This window comes from Microcebus murinus, chromosome 9, assembly GCF_040939455.1.
Source record: "Microcebus murinus isolate Inina chromosome 9, M.murinus_Inina_mat1.0, whole genome shotgun sequence".
Taxonomy (NCBI): Eukaryota; Metazoa; Chordata; class Mammalia; order Primates; family Cheirogaleidae; genus Microcebus; species Microcebus murinus.
The window spans coordinates 85,746,345-85,766,638 of record NC_134112.1 but is presented as its reverse complement, the minus strand read 5'-3'; the positions used below and the strand labels follow the sequence as shown (position 1 = coordinate 85,766,638).

At 42.9% G+C, this 20,294-nt stretch overlaps 1 protein-coding gene across 1 annotated transcript; it reads right to left on the bottom strand.

Annotated features, from left to right (window-relative positions):
• Positions 1-2,246: 2,246 nt before the first annotated feature.
• Positions 2,247-18,262, bottom strand: AKR1B10 (aldo-keto reductase family 1 member B10). The gene is made up of 10 exons (XM_012739755.3): positions 18,073-18,262; positions 15,972-16,139; positions 14,772-14,888; positions 13,748-13,825; positions 7,249-7,371; positions 6,866-6,972; positions 6,373-6,454; positions 5,768-5,851; positions 5,036-5,118; positions 2,247-2,609 (listed from the first exon to the last, which is right to left on the bottom strand). Exons 1-10 carry the CDS (start codon positions 18,136-18,138, stop codon positions 2,567-2,569), a joined length of 951 nt encoding a protein of 316 aa, XP_012595209.1. The 5' UTR covers positions 18,139-18,262; the 3' UTR covers positions 2,247-2,566.
• Positions 18,263-20,294: the final 2,032 nt, after the last annotated feature.

Below are 20,294 nucleotides of genomic sequence, written 5' to 3'. Positions count from 1 at the left end.
GAATGTCTTTTGCAGTCACTTGGATGGAACTGGAAGCCATCATTCTAAGTGAAGTAACTCAGGAACAAAAACCAAATATAGCATGTCCTCACTTATAAGTTAGAACTAAGCCATGGTTATATACAGTCATACAAAGTAATTTAATGGACGTTGGAAATGTGGGGGATACAGGATAAAAAAATTACCTATTGAGTACAACTTACACTATTCAGATGGTGGGTATATTAAAATCCTAGAGTTGGCCACTATGCAATTCATCCATGTAACAAAAAATCACTTGCACCCCTAAACCTGTTTAAATAAAAAAAATGAAGAGATTAATTTTAACACACTACCATTTCATTTCACACCTCATTAAAGTTTTACCAGTTGCCCCAATAACATACTTTATAGCCAGAGTATCTAGTTTAGAATTAAATATTGCTTTCATTTACATATCTTTTTAACATTCTTCAGTATGGAACAGTTCCTCAGTTTTTCTCTGACTGCCATGATTTGGACTATTTTAAAGACTACAGACCACTGATTTTGTGGAATGTTTCTTATTATGGATTTGTCTTATGTTTCCTAGTGTTAAGATTGCAATTCTGTATCTTTAGCAGGGAAGTCACAGATTTGAACTAGATTCTTCCCAATTGCATCCCATCAAGTGGTACACAATTTCAATTTGTCTTATTACTGGTAATATTAAATTGATCGTTTGATTAAGGTTGTATGGAAAGCAGCATTTAAAGATGAACCTATGACCCTGGCTCATGGTCTTACTCCCATTATTATGGTCTCATACGGCAAAAGGGTAATTATCCAGCTGAGTCTAATTTAATGAAATCAGGGTTTCAAAAGCAGAGCATTTTCTGTAGCTTGAAACAGAAGAGGAGTCAAAGACATTGGAAGTGTGGCAGGGATTCAACTCCAGATAACCTCATAACTTTGCTGTTATAGAGAAGATCCAGATGGGTCAGACTGTGCTTGGACGCCAGGAATGGAGTGCACCATAACCTGGCAGCAGCAAGGAAATGGGGATGGGGACCTGGGTGCTGTAGATGCAAGAAATGAATTCTGTCGACCTGTCTGAGACTGGAGGGTGGGTTCTTCCCCAGAGCCTCCAGAGAAGAGCCCAGCCTGCCTGACACCTTGATTTCAGCCATGGGAGACCCTAAGGAAAACCCAGTTGAACCCACTGGACTTCTGAATTACAGAACTGGGAGATCATAAATGGGTGTTGTTTCAAGCTGTTACATTTCTGGTCATTTGTTATGCAACACAAGAAAACTACTACAAGTGGTACTTGCCAGTTTCTCAATTGTAAAGGAACTCTTTTGTCTTTAGTAATTAATAACCATTTTGTAAAGAGCTACTTGGAGACAAGGCAAACATCCTATTCCTCATCAACGTTTTATCCACTAATTTCGGTATCCATTGACGTTTCTTGAATTAATTATTAATATGATTGCCACAATGGTGATTTTCTAATTCCATCATTTCTTCTGCATTTATTAATTAATAATATACTGTAAGGAAAGTTGTCGGAGCAGAGGGATTAATTTTAAATGGGGTATGAATGACAGCCTCACTGAAAGGATGAAAAATGAACAAAGAAATAACAAAATTGAGGCACAGAATCATTCTGATATCTGAGAGCAGAGCAAGCCAGGCAGCAGGAATAGCAATGGCAAAAGCTCAGGGACACAAGCACAGTGGGAAGTCAAACCACCTATCTTGTGTCGTGTTTTAACGATGGTCAAGGTCATCTTGGTCCCCATTGATGTGTCACATTAGTGGCAACCGTAAGCATGTTTCCTGCTCAGACTGGGCCCTGTTTTCTACCCCACTCGCAGGGATACACCACACCTCTCTCTCACTGGACAGAGTGGCACCTTTACGGATCTTGCAGGCTCTGCCAGCAGCACCACTGACACTTTGACATGATGGTATATTAAGGGCAAAGGGGAGCCAGACAGAGCAAGAGCACAGAAAGGCAGGGAGGAAGGAGACCAGAAGACTGGGGAGGAAGAGGAGAGCAGATCACAGGAGCTCCCCAGACCCTGCTGCCTGTTCACCTCTCACTCCCTGGGGCGTCTGGAGCAAGTTCCCTGGTCTCCCCAGGCCTGTATCTTCTTCTGCAAATGTGAACCACAGACAAGGACATCTATTTCAAAGGGTTGTTTCCAGGATTCAATGACTTCGCCCACAAGAAAAGCACCTCAAATTGTGTTGGCGCATAATAAACTCTCAACACATGTGTGTTACTGTTGTTATTTTTTATTCATTTGATTCCTTGCATCCTCATTGTTATCAGAATTTCTGGTGTTTGACAATCATTTGTTCAGATCAAATAAGTGAAAACCAATTGTCATTTCCTTATCTGAGCCACGCTCTTCTATGATAATCTTCTCCTAGTTGAACATGTGCATCTAGATACAACACTACCTGGATTCTAGTCTACAACAGGGCCAGGCTCCGTGTGATTTCAGACAAGATTGGCTACAAGAAGACACGAATGGCGAGACTTGTACATCAGTGAAGAGGGAGAACCCACTGGGTAATCGCATCAGGAGTCTCAGCTTCAATATTCTGCACTGAAGGGAAAATCCTCCAAATGAGAAAATCTGCAGGCAAAACAAGCATAAGGAAGAACCTGTTCCACAAAAGCAACAATTCGGGTTTAAAACTCATTCTTCTCTGGTGGGTTCTGTGGTCTCTGTGTTCTCTCAGGCTCCTCTCCAAAGACTTTGCAAGCACACAGGAAGGGTGCTCTCACCTGACCCTCCCTCAGGCTGATGTGAGGGCCGTGCTAGAAAGGAGGCCAGGCAAGGAGGGACCAGGGCAGGAGAATAAACCCACAATGACAGGTCACGTGTGCCTGTTGCCCAGCGAAGTGCCTTCCCGGGACTGTCTCACCTCATGCTCACCACATGGTGAGGTGGGAAATAACACCTTGGGGACTGTTGTGAGTATTAAGTGACATAGTAACACAGGGAAACGGTCTAGAACCCTGGCACATGCTCAGCTAACATTCAGTGGACATTAGCTGTGATTAATATTATCATTCCTACTCTGCAAAGAACCCATCTTGGGAAAGAGCAAATTTACCCACATTCACACAGCTCATAAATCAGTGGTAGAGCTGGGATTTGAAGCCAGGGGGATTTACTCCTGACCGCCCCAATCCACTGCCTCCAGGGGAAATGATGTTCATAGGAGCAGAAGCAGCTTAGCTTGGGGGACAGACACATTTATGTTCATCATTCTTCTTTACTCTAAGTAGCTGCTGCTTGTCAACCTCGGATAAAAGTAACAATTGTCAGGTGGGGAGAGGCTGCTGCATGGTACAGGGGGTGGACAGGAGAGGCATGGAATGTCACCATACGTGATCAAGGCTGGCAACAGTCTAACAGCTTTGCAAAAGTGAAAAATCAAGTTTGGGTTTTAAAAACATAGAAAGACTATCAAATTGCAGTTGCATTTTGGACCTGGAAGAAATAAATTTTAGCAGTCAAATTCCCAAAGACAAATATCTTTGATATGTTTCATTAGCTATATTTATCAGAAAATATTGATAGAGAAGAGATCATTTTGAAAGATCACCTAGCCAGAGTAAATATGTTTTGTCAAATACTTGTAAAAATTTAAAGAATTTAAGATAAAGTTATTCCTACCTCCTTTAAGAGGCATACAAATAACAACGCCTAGACTACAGAGTCCTTTAACTGATGGTGTAAATTCTCCTCAATAACTGTTCATGTAATCTTGTGGCCCTAAACACCACTCACGTGTCAGGACTGCCAAATATTTATCTGCAGCGCAGCCCTTCCCCCCAACTCCACACTGATGTACCCCACTGCCCATCTGATACTCCCTCTTAGATGTCTAATGGGAACAAACATATCTCAAACCAAACTCCTGATGTCTTTCCCCAAATGGCAAATCTATTCTTGTGTTGCTCAGGCAAACACAAAAACAACCAAAATTTGGAGGCCTCTTTGACTACTAATTTGTTAGCAAATTCACTTGGCTCTACTTTCCCACTATACGCAGAATCTGATCATTCCTCTGCTCCTGCATCACCATCACACCCAGGTCCTGTGACCATTTCTCCTCTCTGGATGATTGCTTACAACAGTCTTCTGTGCTCTCTCAGTGCAGAAGTCAGCGTGGTTCCATTAAAACATACGTCAGATCACACCCTTCCTCTGGTCAAAATCCTGCAAAATCCTGCAATGGCTTTTTACCCCACTCAAAGCTAAAATCAATGTCCTACCTGTGGCCTATGCCATTCTGCATGTTCTGAGCAACTGACTCCTCTCTCTGACCACATGTCTGCCCAATCTTGCCCTCACTTATTTTGCTCCAGCCTCAGTGTCCTTCTGGAATGCTCAAAACACCATCTCACCACAGGGCCTTTGTACCTGCTGTTACCACTGCCAAGAATGCTCTTCCCCCAAACATCCATGGGGCTCCTCCCTCACCTTGTTTACTTTTCTGCTCAGTTGTCACCTTAGCAAAGTCTCTCCTGACGCACCCACATAAAGCATCAAGCCCACCACCACCCGGCACTTCCTATCCATTTTACCCTACTTTATTTTCTGTATAACATTTGTTACTATCTGACGTACATAGTTTCAGTTGACTTATTTCTGTTTTCCCTCCCTAGAATATAAGCCCATAATGCAGGAATTTGTGCAACATGTAACCCAAACACCTTGAAAATGCCTGGCACGTAGTAGATGAACCAATAAATATTTACTGAGTGAATGAATGAATGAATGCACTGCCTACTACCTAGTAATGACTTGGTCCTCTCTTAAAATTCTAGCTCTACATCCAGAACTTCAGACAATGAACATCAACTAGGAATGTGTCTGTCCTCATAACGATTCCCAGGTACTCCAACCTTCGTTTTTTTTAATGCAAGAAAATAGCAATTTGGAGACAAAGGTCATCACAAGTGCTTTCCTCCCTTCCAGGAAACCCTTTACCACTTTAAAAGAACTCCTGTTGATCCCACTTGTTAATTTAATTTCATGCCACTTACATGTCCAAGGGGAAGGCCCTCCAGTCTCTGTTACAAGTAAGTAAGGTCGCCATCTCCTCCTCATTCAGTGTAAAGTCAAAGACCTGGGAAGAGGACAGTTCCACTGTATCATTGGCAAGGCAATTACTGTTGACATTTCAGACCACCAGCCATTCAAGCATGGAGTGAGCTCACATCCAGAGCACAAACTGGACACAGGAGGTTCATATGTTATGTTCACTGGTTATAAACTTTTCTCTAAATTAAGTCCTACACAGACTGCAGTGCTTATCAAATTAATGTTGCAAAGGGAGGGAGACCAGGCTGACATTTAACCACAGGTACGCATGTTAAATGTGAGAACCTGATGGGTTCTCCCAGAGGACAGTGCTCCAGACAATCCACACCTCGTCTGCTGCTGGCAGATGGGTGTTTAGGCCAGGCCAGTCTGCTCTAGGGTGTGGTTCATGACCTCACTGCTCAGGGGAATCCAGGGGTCTCCTCGGTGGTGTGAGGCACAGGGGGGCTCAGACCTGACAGGGCTTCACCTCCACCAGAGGGCAGGGACCGGTCCTTAGCCCATGGATCAGTCATCTCAGCTCTGCTAGGTAGCTCCCCGGACTGAGAATGGCAGGGTGGTCAAAGGGGTTAGGGTCACCGACAATGCAGGGATGAAATTAGAAGCCTAGCAAGAAGGCCTCTCCTGGCCCTACCCCACTGAGGAACACCAGGGCCAAGCAGCTGGGATCTTACCTGAAAGTTCTCAACAATGCGTGTTGGTGTCACAGACTTGGGGATCACAGCCACATTCCTCTGGATATGGAACCGGATTGCAACCTGTGCAGAAAGGGGATATCATGTTTCCACTGATCTACAAGAACTCTTTTTCTGTGAAGATGAAAAATAAAACATCTCTCCAGCTCACTGTGGCTTTACTTACAGCAGCTACTGTTCTCTGAGCACTTAACAACTATCAGAGACACTTCCAGTCCTCAGCTTGATGAACTCCCTCAATCCTAGCAACAACCCTATGATTGTCCTTGTTTAGGAGTAAGGAAAGTAGCATGAGGGTCGTAAGGCTGATACATCATAGAGTCATGGTCTGAACCCAAGTATCTAGGCTCCAACGCCATGATTTGTCACTGGGCTGCAGGGCTTCACAGGAAGCTGTGAGACTCAGGTGATCCTTGTTTTTGTGAGAGTCCTTGTATTTCTTAGATGTTCCAACAGGCTTTCAAGTATGCAATTTAGTGGGCTTCATCTCCCATTTACTACTTCTTTAAGGAATGAAATGTATAAGGAATAAAACATAAGACTGAAAAAATATGGTTTTTTTTATTTAAAAAAAGAAATTGTACCTGAGCTGTGGTTTTCTTGTGCTTTGCAGCAATTGCCTTAATCTTGGGATCCTCCAGTAGAGTAGGGTCACCTGTGTTGGCCCTGGCAGTAGAAAGATGGTAGATGTGAATAATCACCATAGTTACCCCATGCAGATGGACATCAATCAAGTGATGGCTCAAGGCTGATCATCACAGCCTCTCCATCTACCAGACAGGCAGGAAGACCTGAAAGCTTTGGCTCCCTCCCATGGGACCACACATGGGCTCTGAGCATCAGTGCTTTGCAAAGTCTGGTCCAGTCCAGCCCTGGGTGCATGAACTGGAGTATTCTCAGAGGGTCAGGCATGTCACCATTTTAATTCTCATCTTTTCTCACTCTATTTGCCTACTCCAAACACATTACCTTAGACACATTGTTCCTTCTGATGAGTCATAGTCTAATAAATACATCAATTATAAGATAATATTTTTAAGAATATCAACAGAAACACCCACCACTCAGAAGCCTCACCAAGGTCTCTCTGGAGATCCCAGGGGGCCGTAGGCCGTGACAGTGATGCCCTTGGAGTGGCAGTACTGGATCAGTTTCTCCTGTGTAAGGAATGGGTGGCACTCGATCTGCAAAAGCAAACAGTTCTCAGCACCAGGGAAGTCGGCCTGCTATGTGAGTTTCTCATACTGGGTTCTACACACAGAGAGAAAGACCACCAAGCAAAGGCCAAGCACCTGCCCACCGACACACTTGCTAACCCACCCTGAGAGCAGTCTCACAGCTCCCGAAGTGCCCCGATCACTGACACTGAGGGGAGACTCAGTAGGTAGCATCGAACTGGCCTCCAAACATATAAGCAATAATAGGCCCAAATCCCTGCCCTCTTCCCAGACAGAATTTACCTGGTTAGTCACTGGTTTATATTTCAGTCCAGGTTTGTTCAAGAGCCTTTCGATCTGGAAGTGGTTGAAATTGGAGATGCCAAGGGCTTTCACCAGCCCCTCGTCCACCAGCTCCTCCAGGGCCTGTCAGGGAAGGGACACCTCTTGTGCACCCAGAGGGACAGCAGGGGCCCTGGCTCGCCTCAGTGTCTCTGGGGCAGGAGATGTTGGTAAAGCATCCGCCAAAGCAGGGTGGGCTGCAGCAGTGAAAGGAAACTGCAGTCCAGGCTGGGGAGCCCATCAGCATCAGGTCTAGCCCTACCACCCCTCCCAGCCCCAAGGATGCTGGGAGTAAAACGGAAAGATTTTTTATGGGCTTGCTGCTCTGGCCTTTCCCAAACCTTGGGGAGCTGGGTCAGCTGGGACAAGGCTGCAGCACGGGGAGAAGAAGCATCACTTGTCTGGTTCTGAGTGACTCTCTCCCACACCACCCACAGTGTGGTTTGCAGTAGGAGACGGCCACACAGATACATTGTGCCCTGGCAGGGTGTCCAGCCCAGGACTGCGTGGGGCTGGAATCTGGTAAACTCTCCACCTACCCAGCTGTGCTCTCCACTTCAGAAACAATGTCAACGTCAAAGAATGGAATCTTCTTCTTATTTTAGAGATTATTAGCCTTTTGCAAACTTGCCCAAAGATACCATATGGGTTAGCAGCAACTCAAACTCTACATGTATTTACTAGGCATTTATTCCATGTCCAGGTCCTGCCAGTAGTTGGGATATAAAAGTACACCATGTGCTTCCTTCTTCTGAGATCCTTACAGTCCTAGTAAAGTGCTGGGGTTCCCATCTGTGGAGCAAACAGCCACAACACAGAGGCTGCCTCAACGTGACAGTGGCCCAGCACTGAGAAGCAGTGAGGGCAGAGAAGGAAGGGATTCACATGGACCACAGATGTCAGGGGGGACCATACCAGTAGAAAATAATTTAAAAATCTTGGAGGCAAGAGAGGAAAAACAAGAGAGGTGAGGGAGGAAGGCAGAAGCAAAGGCTGAGAGGCAGGAGGAAGCAAGGTGCGTTCAGGGCATACTTGTGCCATGATTCTCACCTTGGGATGCAACTCAAATCACCTGAGATCTTTAGAAAAGACTGGTTCCTGGGTTTCACCCCCAGAGCCTGTTACTGATTTCATTGTGGATGCAACCTAGCAATGTGATTTTGAAACTCCTCTGGTGATTTTAATGCACAAAGCTGTGAGTTGCTAGGGTAGACGATGAATGTCTTCAAACTAGGCAAAAGAGTTTAGAATTAGTGTGATCGTAAGGTCCCTGAAACTCCTGAGTGGGCAGTGAGATAATATAAAAGTTTGAGTGTGCCACAGGTCAGGTTGAGTTTGCCTGTATGATACATCTCGACTTCCTTCCATGTTTTTTGCCCTCTCTGCTTTCAGGTGTTCAACGAGGTTTCTACTGAACTTATGGGTCCACCTAAACATCCAATGCTTACATTTCAATCCTGCCTATTCCAAATAACAGCCTCTTTCCTTCACCATCTTTTCATGACTTCAAAATGTCAATCGTTCTTGTATTGATGTAGAAGACAGCACTGTAGAAATCAGGGTACATTTTGCAGAAGATAGTGAGATACCTGTCATATTTAATATCATCATAAGGACTAGGATTAAAAAATGGTGGGACTGACATTACAAGTATGCTAGTGTCCACATCTCACAATGAATACTTCCTAAGATATTTAAGAGGTCATGTTTTACTAGGGTAATTGATATGACAGAGCCCTCCTAGCAAATTTAATGCAGAGATGAGTACAGAGATCTTAGACTATCTTCTGAATCTTGCCACAATTTTCATTCTTAGCAATAAAATATTCATTGGGTTGAGTCCATGCTCATAAATCATTACAGCACTCATTAAACTATCCTTCCCCAAGTATTCTCCAACAGGAAGTTTTTTTATGGCAAGAAGAGAAATTTGTTAGTCTTTTTCCTTAGTTAAGTACTAGAATTCAGAATTCAACTTTTTTTATGGCTACAATTTTGACACTCTCAAAAAGAAAGTAATTATCTTTTTTTGATGGAATGAAGCTTAATACAGTTATTTCAGTAAGTACATCAAACAAGTAATCTAAGACTACATGGTTGAATCATGACTTGTATGGTCATTAAGGCAAAAAGAATATGTAAATTTTTTAATAAGAACAGCAGTGTCAACTTGTAGTTTGAACACTTTCTAGCACGTGGGTTCAACCAGCTCACAGCTTGTATTATTACATTCATGGTGTTCTGTCACATGTTACCATGGATTTATACTTAGTTAGTTATATGAGAAAGATAGCAGACATGTATGATAAGTTGATAACTTCATAAATTTCCCAAGAGTATTTGATTTACTTCTGTGTATAGTCTGTTACTTATAAGATAAGGTATTTTCAAACTTTATTTAGTATGGCTCTTGATTACATGAATTGTTGCTCTTTCATTATTGCTAATTTTGACTAGTAGAATTGAACTACAAATGACATATCCTTGCTGAGCAAATCTAATGGTCGTACTATAGGTGGCACTTTATTATGCCTGGTAGTTATTTGGGGTTTTAAACATTTTTATTTTATTTTATTTATTTATTTATTTATTTTGAGACAGAGTCTCGCTTTGTTGCCCAGGCTACAGTGAGTGCCATGGCATCAGCCTAGCTCACAGCAACCTCAAACTTCTGGGCTCAAGCGATCCTCCTGCCTCAGCCTCCCAAGTAGCTGGGACTACAGGCATGTGCCACGATGCCCGGCTAATATTTTTTTCTATATATATTAGTTGGCCAATTAATTTCTTTCTATTTATAGCAGAGACGGTGTCTCGCTCTTGCTCAGGCTAGTTTTGAACTCCTGACCTCGAGCAATCCGCCCACCTCGGCCTCCCAGAGAGCTAGGATTACAGGCGTGAGCCACCTCGCCCGGCCTATTTTTTATTTTTATTTTACACGTAACCCAGAGAGCTTCAGAACAGTTTTTAAAGCCTATCCATGTATGGAGAAACTCCTATACACTCTGGGTGGGACTGTAAATGAATACAACCACTATGGAAAACAGTATGGAGATTTCTCAGAAAACCTAAAAAATACTACTATTTGAATTCAGCAATCCCACTACTCGGTATCTATCCATAGGAAAAGAAATCAATGTATCAAATGGATACCTGCACTTGTATGGTAATTGCAACACTATGCACAATAGCAAAGATAAGGAAGCAACTTAAATGTCCATCAGTAGACAAAAAGATAAAGAAAATGCGGTGTTTATACAATGGAATACTATTTGGCCACAAAATAGAATGAAATCATGTCATTTGCAGCAACCTAAATAGAACCGAAGGTCTTTATGTCGAGTGAAATAACCCAGGCACAGAAACACAAATACCACATGTTCCTACTCACACGTGGAAGCTAAAAACCTTAATCTCATAGAGACAGAGAAGAGAATAATAGATACCAGAGGTGGGGCAGAATGTGAGGGTGGCAGGAGGAAATGAAAAGAGGTTGGTGAATGGATATAAACTTACAATTAGATAGAAGACATGAATTCTAATGTTCCATTGGTGACTAGGGAAACTATAGTTACAAGCAATATATTGCATATTTCAAAGTGGCTAGAAGAGAGGACTTGAAATGTTAGCAACACATAGAAAGGATACATACTCACGGTGATGCATACCCCAAATACCCTGACTTGATCGTTACACATTCTATGCATGCAACAAAATATCACACGTATCCTATAAAAATGTAAACTGTGATGTCTCAATAAAAGAAAAAAGAAAAAAAAGGACCGGTAGGGAACAATATGTACAACTGGCCATTTATATTTAAACTAGTATGTTGAAATAAAAATGTCATTATGCAGAAAAAAAAAAGCAAGAAAGAAAGCAAAAAATCCACCCATAGAAATCCAGATAGATTTTCCACACTTCCTTTTAGTGAGTGTTCTTCATGTTAAAAAATAGGCAAATTTGGCCGGGCGAGGTGGCTCACGCCTGTAATCCTAGCTCTTGGGAGGCCGAGGCGGGCGGATTGCTCAAGGTCAGGAGTTCAAAACCAGCCTGAGCAAGAGCGAGACCCCGTCTCTACTATAAATAGAAAGAAATTAATTGGCCAACTGATATATATATAAAAAAAAAAAAAATTAGCCGGGCATGGTGGCGCATGCCTGTAGTCCCAGCTACCCGGGAGGCTGAGGCAGAAGGATCACTCGAGCCCAGGAGTTTGAGGTTGCTGTGAGCTAGGCTGACGCCACGGCACTCACTCTAGCCTGGGCAACAAAGCGAGACTCTGTCTCAAAAAAAAAAAAAAAAAAATAGGCAAATTTAATGATTCACAGTTATCCCTCATTATCGATGCAAGATTGGTTCTAGAACCAAACCCCCTTCACAGATACCGAAATCCTTGCATGTTCAAGTTCCTAATGGAACATGGTATACTATTTACACATAATCTACACATATCCTCCCATATACATTAAATCATCTCTAGATTAGTTATAATACCCAAGACAATGAAAATGTCATATAAATAGTTGCAATACTCTATTTTTAAATTTATATTATATTTTACTGTAGTAATGCTACCTCTTATTCCCATAAATAGTTTGAATCCACATTTGGTGGAAATGATGGATGGCAAACCCACGGATACGAAGGGACAACTGTACTTGCCAAAATCATTTCTCTCAAATACATTCACATGATTGCTAACATCGCCGTCATGAAATGATTACTTCTCTGCTTTGTGACCCTTTCCCCTCAGTAACCATGTCAGTTTTGCTCTCTACATTTTCTCACTGCTAGTTGCTAGAGATCAAAGCAGCAAGGATGCTGTGCTTGTAGAGAAATACTTTTAAAGAAACTATCCACAGAAAAGTTACATTTCATTTCATCATATCAAGCATTTCAGAAAGCTTAGGCTTACTACATTTGCAGGTTACAAAATACAATAGAAACTTGCAAGTATGTGTGACCCTACACAGACAGCTCACAATTAACTCTTGGAGTCCTTCTGCCACTATTCATTTACAACATGTTCATTCACTTTGTTCTCTATTAACATTTATTTACAAAAGGCTTAAGAAAAAATCAGAGGGGGGTAAAAGCACTGATGTGTTGAACACTAGTTCTAATGCAGTTACTTTGGAGACTTTAATTATTTACAGGAACAAATGGTGCCTGAATATTAACAGTGTTTTGACTTAAAAAAAAAAGATACATATCTCTTGTAAATGGTTCACTGGGTTGTGATATTCACCTCAACTCTTAGTTTACTTTTGTACAGTTGCTGTGCTAAAAAAAAAAAAAAAAAAAAAAAAAAAAGGAGTAAATTAGCTTACTTAGTAGAACCCGTTGCATGCTGTGAGCCAGCAGAATCACTTGTACAATGCCAGATTTGTTTATCTTCAGACAGAAGCTTTGATGAAGTGTCTTGTATTTAACACCCTTGTTTAAGCTTATTTAACCTTAAATTGTTAATTTTATAAAATTTGGTTTTACTTGCACTGTGATGAGGTAGGGTAGGTAACAGCAAGCTCAGCAAAGATTGGGTTTGCCTGGAACCGACCAAGAATGCAGGGTGGGGAGATTCCACCAACTGGATGCTGCTAGGAACGAGTTGTTTGTATTGCTTTACCATTTTTAACTGTTATATTTCAGGTGAACATGAATTTTGATTTTTTAATGAATATTTAAGAGAAGTCCACAAAAGAAAATTATGAGAAAAACTTTCAACTCTTAATTCAACTTTGAATATGAATTATGTGAAACAGGTCATCATTTGACCTGAGAGGTGTTTGGGTTTATATTCACTGCATGCCAAAGACTGTACAAACAGCTTTGGGGCTGGACTTGTGAGCCAGAATGAACCGGGGTCCCTTCCCAGCTCTATAATATACTTGCTTCATGACCTGGACCAGTTACCATCCTATATGGGTCTCAATGTCATCATATATAAAAGGGAATAACACTGCCTCCTAGGGTGGATGCTAAATGGGCTCCATGACTAAAGTTCCTGGCATGGCAGTTGTCTTCATCTTTACAACATCCTGAGAGATATGTATTATTAGTATGGATTATAAGACTTTTGTTTTTTAAGATGAAGAAACAGAGGCTTACAGAAGTTAAATAACTTGCCCACAGTTGCTCAACTAATACTTGCAAACCTAGGCCAAAATCTCCACTCCAAATGCCTCCTTCTAATTTCAGAAAAATGTGTGTCAGCCAAATTGTGGCACATATAATCTCCACTCTGATTTGAGGACTCAGTGTTAGCCTTGAAATTTAAATAGTGTCAGATGGACCCAAAAGCCAAATGCGAAGAAGAAGGAAGGAGTGGAAGAACTAGAGAATGACAGTGATGACATTAGACAGCATTAGGATCATGGGCTCCTTCATACCAACGTGGAGTCTCATGGAAGACTGGAGGAAATTTTTCTCTCCAGCACACTTAGAAGAAGCTGGAACTTACCTCCCAGGCATCCAAGAATGTTGTTTTACTGCCAATGATATTGCCTTTGTCATCTCTGGGGAAAAATTCCTCCCCAGGCTGTAAATGCAGAACAAGAAGTTTACTGGGATGTGTATACAGACTCTTGGCTCCATTAAATGAGGTTTCAGGATCCTAACTCACACCTGCACACCACATTTTCAAACTCTGGAGTATACATTTTAAAATTGTGAATTGCAATAAAATATCTATATCAGTTTACTATAGTATATAAATTCTTATATTTTAGAAACTGATGGATATATTTTAAAATCCATTATCAGAACATTCCAGAATCCAACTACATTAACCTCATACACTCTGACCCCATGTACACTTGGGGGAAAATTTTAAATTTAGGATCACTAGATAAGGGTTGGATCTTAAGCATGTGGTTTTCTGGGATAAGATATTGGCCAAATTCTAACCTTGAAGCCTCTAGAAACATGGAGTTAGGGGTGGCATGCCATCATCACCCTAGCTGTGAATTCATATCCCTCCCACCTCTCAGCAGCAGGCAGGAGCAGAGTCCCAGGCCATGAGTGCAATTTCTTCAGTGAGGACTGGCTGGTACCTTCGAGCAGCACCATATTTGGACTTTTCTCCAAGATGCCACTCCCAGGAAGTGCATTGGTTAATAAGAGGGTTGAGCCCTGAAATACTATTATGTAAGACTATTGCAAGAGTTCTCCTGGAAGGGGAACCCTGGGCACAGAATGAAGACAAAGGTGATATGGCAGTGGAAGCTTGTCTGGGATGCCAGAAATCATGGTTTCTGTCAGACATAACATCAATTACAGCCAGGCACGTGGCCAACTCAACAGCCACATGTGGCTTGCCCCTTCCAGTAATTTTCGTTGCATCCTCTCTTCCCCACCACTTGCAGTTCACAGTTTTGCAAGCCAAGTCCTCCTGCTCCAGCCCACGCCACCCCCAGGTCTGGCACAACTGCCATGTTCTGGCATCTGCTCAGAAACTAGACACTGAGAAAGGGGGCAACTCTAACCTGTAATCCCTGTGGCCAGTGAATCAGATAGAGGTCCAGGTAGCTCAGCTTCAGGTCCTTGAGGGTCCTCCGACAGGCTTCCTTCACGAGGGCTCTCTCAAAGAAGGTGGGCCACAGCTGCAAAGAGGGTAGTTATGAGCCTTAATACCAGGGAGACAGAGGGCCTCATCAATCTCATTCTCCCTGCTTTTGATTTGCCCCTGATCTAACCTGGGGAAGGGTCACTTATAGCAAAATTGGTTACCATACAGGATCCAGTATGGAAGGTCACCAGGGCTCGGCAAGTCAATGGCATTTCTTAAGAGCTGAAGGCCATTAATTTCCATCTCTCCTAGTACTCTGTATGTCTCTGATATCATTTAGCAAATGTGGCCACTGATTTTATATTTGATTTGTGTAATTTCTGCAATTCTCTTCCTCAGCTCTCGGCTTTCTGAGGACAGGCCTTGTGTCGTCTAGCTTGTAAATTTCAAGCATCCTTATGCCTTTGGGAGCATGGGGTCCTATTTCTGCACTGCCCCATCTCCTAGCCTACTGAGCCCAAAGATGACTTTACCAGGAGTTTCTCTATACTTGCCCACTGCACACAGTGGGATCTATTGCTCCCACCACATGCGTGTGCTTTCCAAGTACCTAAAACTAGTGGTTTTTTTGCAAGTTGTGTATTATGCGCATCCAGTGACACTCCACCCATCACACACAATGGCTACTTCTTTCTTTATAACCTTTTATAACTCACCTTTTACTAGACTGAAATAAAATAAAAAAAATGTGTGACAATAAAACATGCCCCCACTGTTTTTCAAAACACCCTCTAGCTGAGAACTCAGGGCGAGTTCTGACCACTGAGTCTGCAGTGCTGGGAGGTGGGGTCGGCCTGAAGCCCTCACTGCACCCCAGCCTCTGACTGCCACTGGGCAGATGGACCCCCCAGGCAGGGAACAGGGGACTCATTAGGGTTCTGAATAACTGGATTCTGGGTAACTACAAGAAACCAACCCACAGGCGGGTGTAGGGGAGCCCCAGTGCTGGTCTGCAGTGTGGACATCATGGCACCCACCTCTGTTATACAGGCAGAGAGGAAGAGGGTGGACAATCAGTCCCTACAGGAGAGGCCCAGGGAGTTCTTGCTGCTGAGCAGATCCACTTACTTCCTCCTGCTCTGCAGGGAAGTCCCCCCCTCAGAGGAGCCCCGTGTACCTTGCTGACGATGAAGAGGTCCTCCCGCCTCACAGCCTTCTCTTGGATCTTCTCTTGGATGGCTTCCCCCACCTCACCCTCATTCTTATAGATGTGAGCACAGTCGATGTGGCGATACCCTGCATCAATGGCCACCTTCACAGCTTCTTTGACTTTGCCTGGAGGAGACTGAAAAGAAACAGGAAAGCCCATCGTATGTGCTTTTTGTTTATTTATTTATTTAGAGACGAGATCTCACTACATCACCTGGACTGGTCTCGAACTCCTAAGCTCAAGTGATCCTCCTGCCTCAGCCTCCCAAGTAGCTGGAACTCCAGGTGCCCAGCATTATGCTCTGCTAACATTATATCCTCTTCTCCACAGACTACCGCCAATAGGCTCTCCCTGTTGAACTCAACTTTTTCAAGCCCTCTTGGGTACATATTCCAGGGGATACAAACTTTGTTAAACTTTTCAAAAGAAAAAGAAAGAAAGAAAGTTATAATAATTTATGATTACGGCCTCATGTCTTATCCTAGCTAAAAGTCAATTTCCTTCTAATCCAGGTCACTCATGAAATGTCTACAGCTGTGTGACAAATGATCTCCACTGCAACTTTCTAAAGACCAGGCTGAAAACTGGACTCCAAATAACCCAGAGGAATTTTTAGATGAGTTCCCCAAACAGTGTTAAGGATCTGAAAAATTGTCATTACAGCATAAACCCATACTCCACCACACACTTCCTGTGTGGGGTTGAGATGATTCAATCTCTGTAAACCTTGTCTGCAATATGGGAAAAATACTAGCCCCTGCCATATGAGGCTGTGCTGGCGATTGCCTGCTACGATGAGTGTGAAGTTTCAGCAAATCACCTGACACAGTAAGGTTCAGTAGATGCAAACCATTAGATCATTATTACTTCAGGAAAAGAAGACATAGAAACACTTTTTGGAATGGAGTTTGTATTCTGCCCTCATAGAAGAAAAGAAAGAAAGAAAGAAAGAAAGAAAGAAAGAAAGAAAGAAAGAAAGAAAGAAAGAAAGAAAGAAAGAAAGAAAGAAAGAAAGAAAGAAAGAAAGAAAGAAAGAAGGAAGGAAGGAAGGAAGGAAGGAAGGAAGGAAGGAAGGAAGGAAGGAAGGAAGGAAGGAAGGAAGGAAGGAAGGAAGGAAGGAAATAGTAGTAGAAATATCATGTTTTGGTTCAACCTAGCCAAGCTTTCCTGAGAAAGGTCAAGCACTGAAACAAAAAGGGCTCCTGCCCTCCAGCCCAGGAGAACAGATGGTGAATGTGGGTGCAAAGAAACAAAGAGCCAGAGGAGGCAGACTCTACAGGACATTAGCCATCTGGGACAAGAGGGAAGAGAAAATCCAAGGATTGCTCATGGTACCTAGTTAGGGAGGTGCTACCATCAATGGAAATGGCAAAGAAGGCAGAGTAAGAAGATGAGGAACAATGCCAAACTCACCCCAAGAGAGCTCAGGATCTACCTCCCTGAGCACAAGGAAGTGCCTTGCCATGTTTTGTCAGCGGCCATTTACACAGTCAGCCAGAACCAGAACTCCTGACCCCCCAGTCCAGGTCCTTTGTGCTCTCAGCATGTCTCAGACTTTAACATGCATGGCAATCATCTGGGGATCTTGTCAATGTGCAGGCGCCGATGCAGTAGCCTGGGGTGGGGCCTGACCTTCTGTATTTCTAACAAGCTGCTGATCCAAGTCTCACACTGTGGGTGGCAAGAAGTACCAGGGCATTCAGAGCTCTGCATCTGTTCTTCTCAGCCACCCAGTTCATAAAAAAGGGCCAAGACTCCTGAAATATCGAGTTCCTTTTAGTGTTCTAGATCCAGGATGTATTTTAGATAAATTTCTCTGGAAAAGTATTTTAAATTCAACCCCCGCTTGAAACTTGTAGGTCGCTAGGGAAGCTCTTATCTAGTCTTGGAGCTTTGCAGCCTGAATCAACCCTAAGAAAAGAAAGCAACTTGGGTCCTGGTTCTAGGGCTGAATCTCATCTTGCCAAACCACTGCCCAGTCTCAGGGCTTTCCCAGCTAAAGGCAGAGAGAAGAGAACACTCAAATGCCCCTTCAGGGAAGCAGAGTGTCCAAGGATTTCCATCTCACCTCCCAGGTGCCCAGGCCGATCAGGGGCATCTTGGCTTTGGTACTGAGCTCCACGAAGGTGGCCATGGTTGTTGCAGAGACGGTTGTGAGAGAACAGATAAGAGTCTCGAGTCCTGGTTAAGAGAGCTGGCACAGGCAGCAAGGGGAGGACCTGGAGACAAGCCACAGTAGTTTCCCTGTCCTGGCTAAAGTGGAAATCCATTCCAGGCCTTGGTATGATTAATGATTACTGTGAACTCAATTTTAGCAAGGCAGCCTCATGCAATGTTAATGAAAGATAATGTGTAATAGGAGTTTCTTGGATCATGTGAGTCAACAAATTCCATGTAGCTGAAAGTTTGAAAGGTGAAATTCTTGTGTATGAAAATGAACCCAGCTAGAGGAGAAGAGAAGAGAAACAAAGACATAAAGAGAGAGGGAGGGAGGGAGGGGAGGAGGGATGGATGGAACGAAAAAGACAAGGACTTTTGTTCCTTGTGATTGTTTCTTTCCTCTGTGAAATGGGTTTGAGAGAGGAGAGGTGAGAAGCAGTCTCACATTTCCAGTTCCAGGTTCAATGTAGAGATAGTCCAATCCTCACCTAATTACAGTCTTCTGTGACATTTTGGGCAGTCAACACTCCAGGGAAGCTGACATAGGCCTGTGGCATGCCACAGCATCACCTTCATCCTGTAGGTAGTGGGTTTCTCTCTCTTTTATGAGTTCTTACTTGCTTGTGAGTTGGCCTTGGTTGAATCTTGAAATAGATATTAACCTCTAGGCTATGAATTATGACATAGCTCATGGGGCCAATTGGCATGATATTTTGCGCGTATGAGTGAAAAACCTTAACACACTTTATTAATGTTGGTTAAATGATCTTCCTCAATGTTAATGATGAACGCATGGCTCATAATCTAGTGGCCACTAGGGTGCAGTAGGAAGTCTCACGAGCCTAAACAAGGCGAATCTTATTGTCCTAGAGCATACTTGATGACATGCAGTGAAAGTATTTTTGAATTAGTAAAGAATTTCTGACAAGCTAAATAACAAGCAGAGAAGGCTTTCTAAAAGAAAAATATATGTATTTGGGTGTAAAGCATTACAATGGGAATATGCATATCATAGTAAATTATGTCTGTATTCATGGAAGTAAAGGAAGACAAAAGTTTTTAAAGGAAAAAGTGAGGATGATTATGTAAGTGTTTAGAAATAATTATCCTTGGCTATGAATATCACTAACAAGAGTGATGCCGGGCCGGGCGCGGTGGCTCACGCCTGTAATCCTAGCACTCTGGGAGGCCGAGGCGGGCGGATTGCTCAAGGTCAGGAGTTCAAAACCAGCCTGAGCGAGACCCCGTCTCTACCATAAAAATAGAAAGAAATTAATTGGCCAACTAATATATATATATATAAAAATCAGCCGGGCATGGTGGCTTGTGCCTGTAGTCCCAGCTACTCGGGAGGCTGAGGCAGGAGGATCGCTTGAGCCCAGGAGTTTGAGGTTGCTGTGAGCTAGGCTGACACCACGGCACTCACTCTAGCCTAGGCAAGAAAGCGAGACTCTGTCTCAAAAAAGAAAAAAAAAAAAAAAAAAGAGTGATGCCGGTCTGAGGTTGGAGAAGCAGTTGTTGGTCAGGTGTCCTTTGGGAAGTATTTTTGTGTAAGGGTGCAATGGCCTTTGTGCAAGATTGTGCTTTTTGCAGTCATTAGTGATAGTTTTTGCTAACAGACACACAGGCCTAAGAACCCCCTCTTCAAGGCTATCCCAGCTCTACTTGTTGGGGCTATTTTGTTTTTTCTTTTTGTTTTATTTTTAACATTAGCGATACCATTTTGATTCTGACAACTTTTACATGACTCACAGAATAAAGAAAGGTGTAGTGCTCTTGCCAATATTTCTCCTAGAAACACATAAGCTCTAAGTCAGTGAGAATAGAGAATATCTTTATTACATGATTAGGATTAAGAAGATATATCGGTTGTTTCTGTGTAACAAATCAGCTTATTATAGCAATAACCATTTATATGCTCATGATTTTATGGGTTGGCAATTTGGGCAAGATTTGGTGGATAAGCTTGTCTTGGCTCCATGTAGTGTCAGCTGGGCTGGCTCACGTATTTGGGCTTCCATTGGCTGGGCTTAGGAATCTTTCTCCTCTTCCTCCTCCACGAGTCTACCTTGGACATGTTTACCAGGAAGCAGCATTCTGGGTGGCCTGCAGGAATGTGTGCAATGCTGC

Coding starts and splice junctions, on each gene's coding strand:
- AKR1B10 (XM_012739755.3), bottom strand. CDS start 18,138: ATGGCCACCTTCGTGGAGCTCAGTACCAAAGCCAAGATGCCCCTGATC. Junction 14,889..15,971: donor ACCTCTTCATCGTCAGCAAG/GTACACGGGGCT, acceptor CCCTCTTTGCAG/CTGTGGCCCACCTTCTTTGA. Junction 5,119..5,767: donor GCATTGTTGAGAACTTTCAG/GTAAGATCCCAG, acceptor TCCTCTTCCCAG/GTCTTTGACTTTACACTGAA.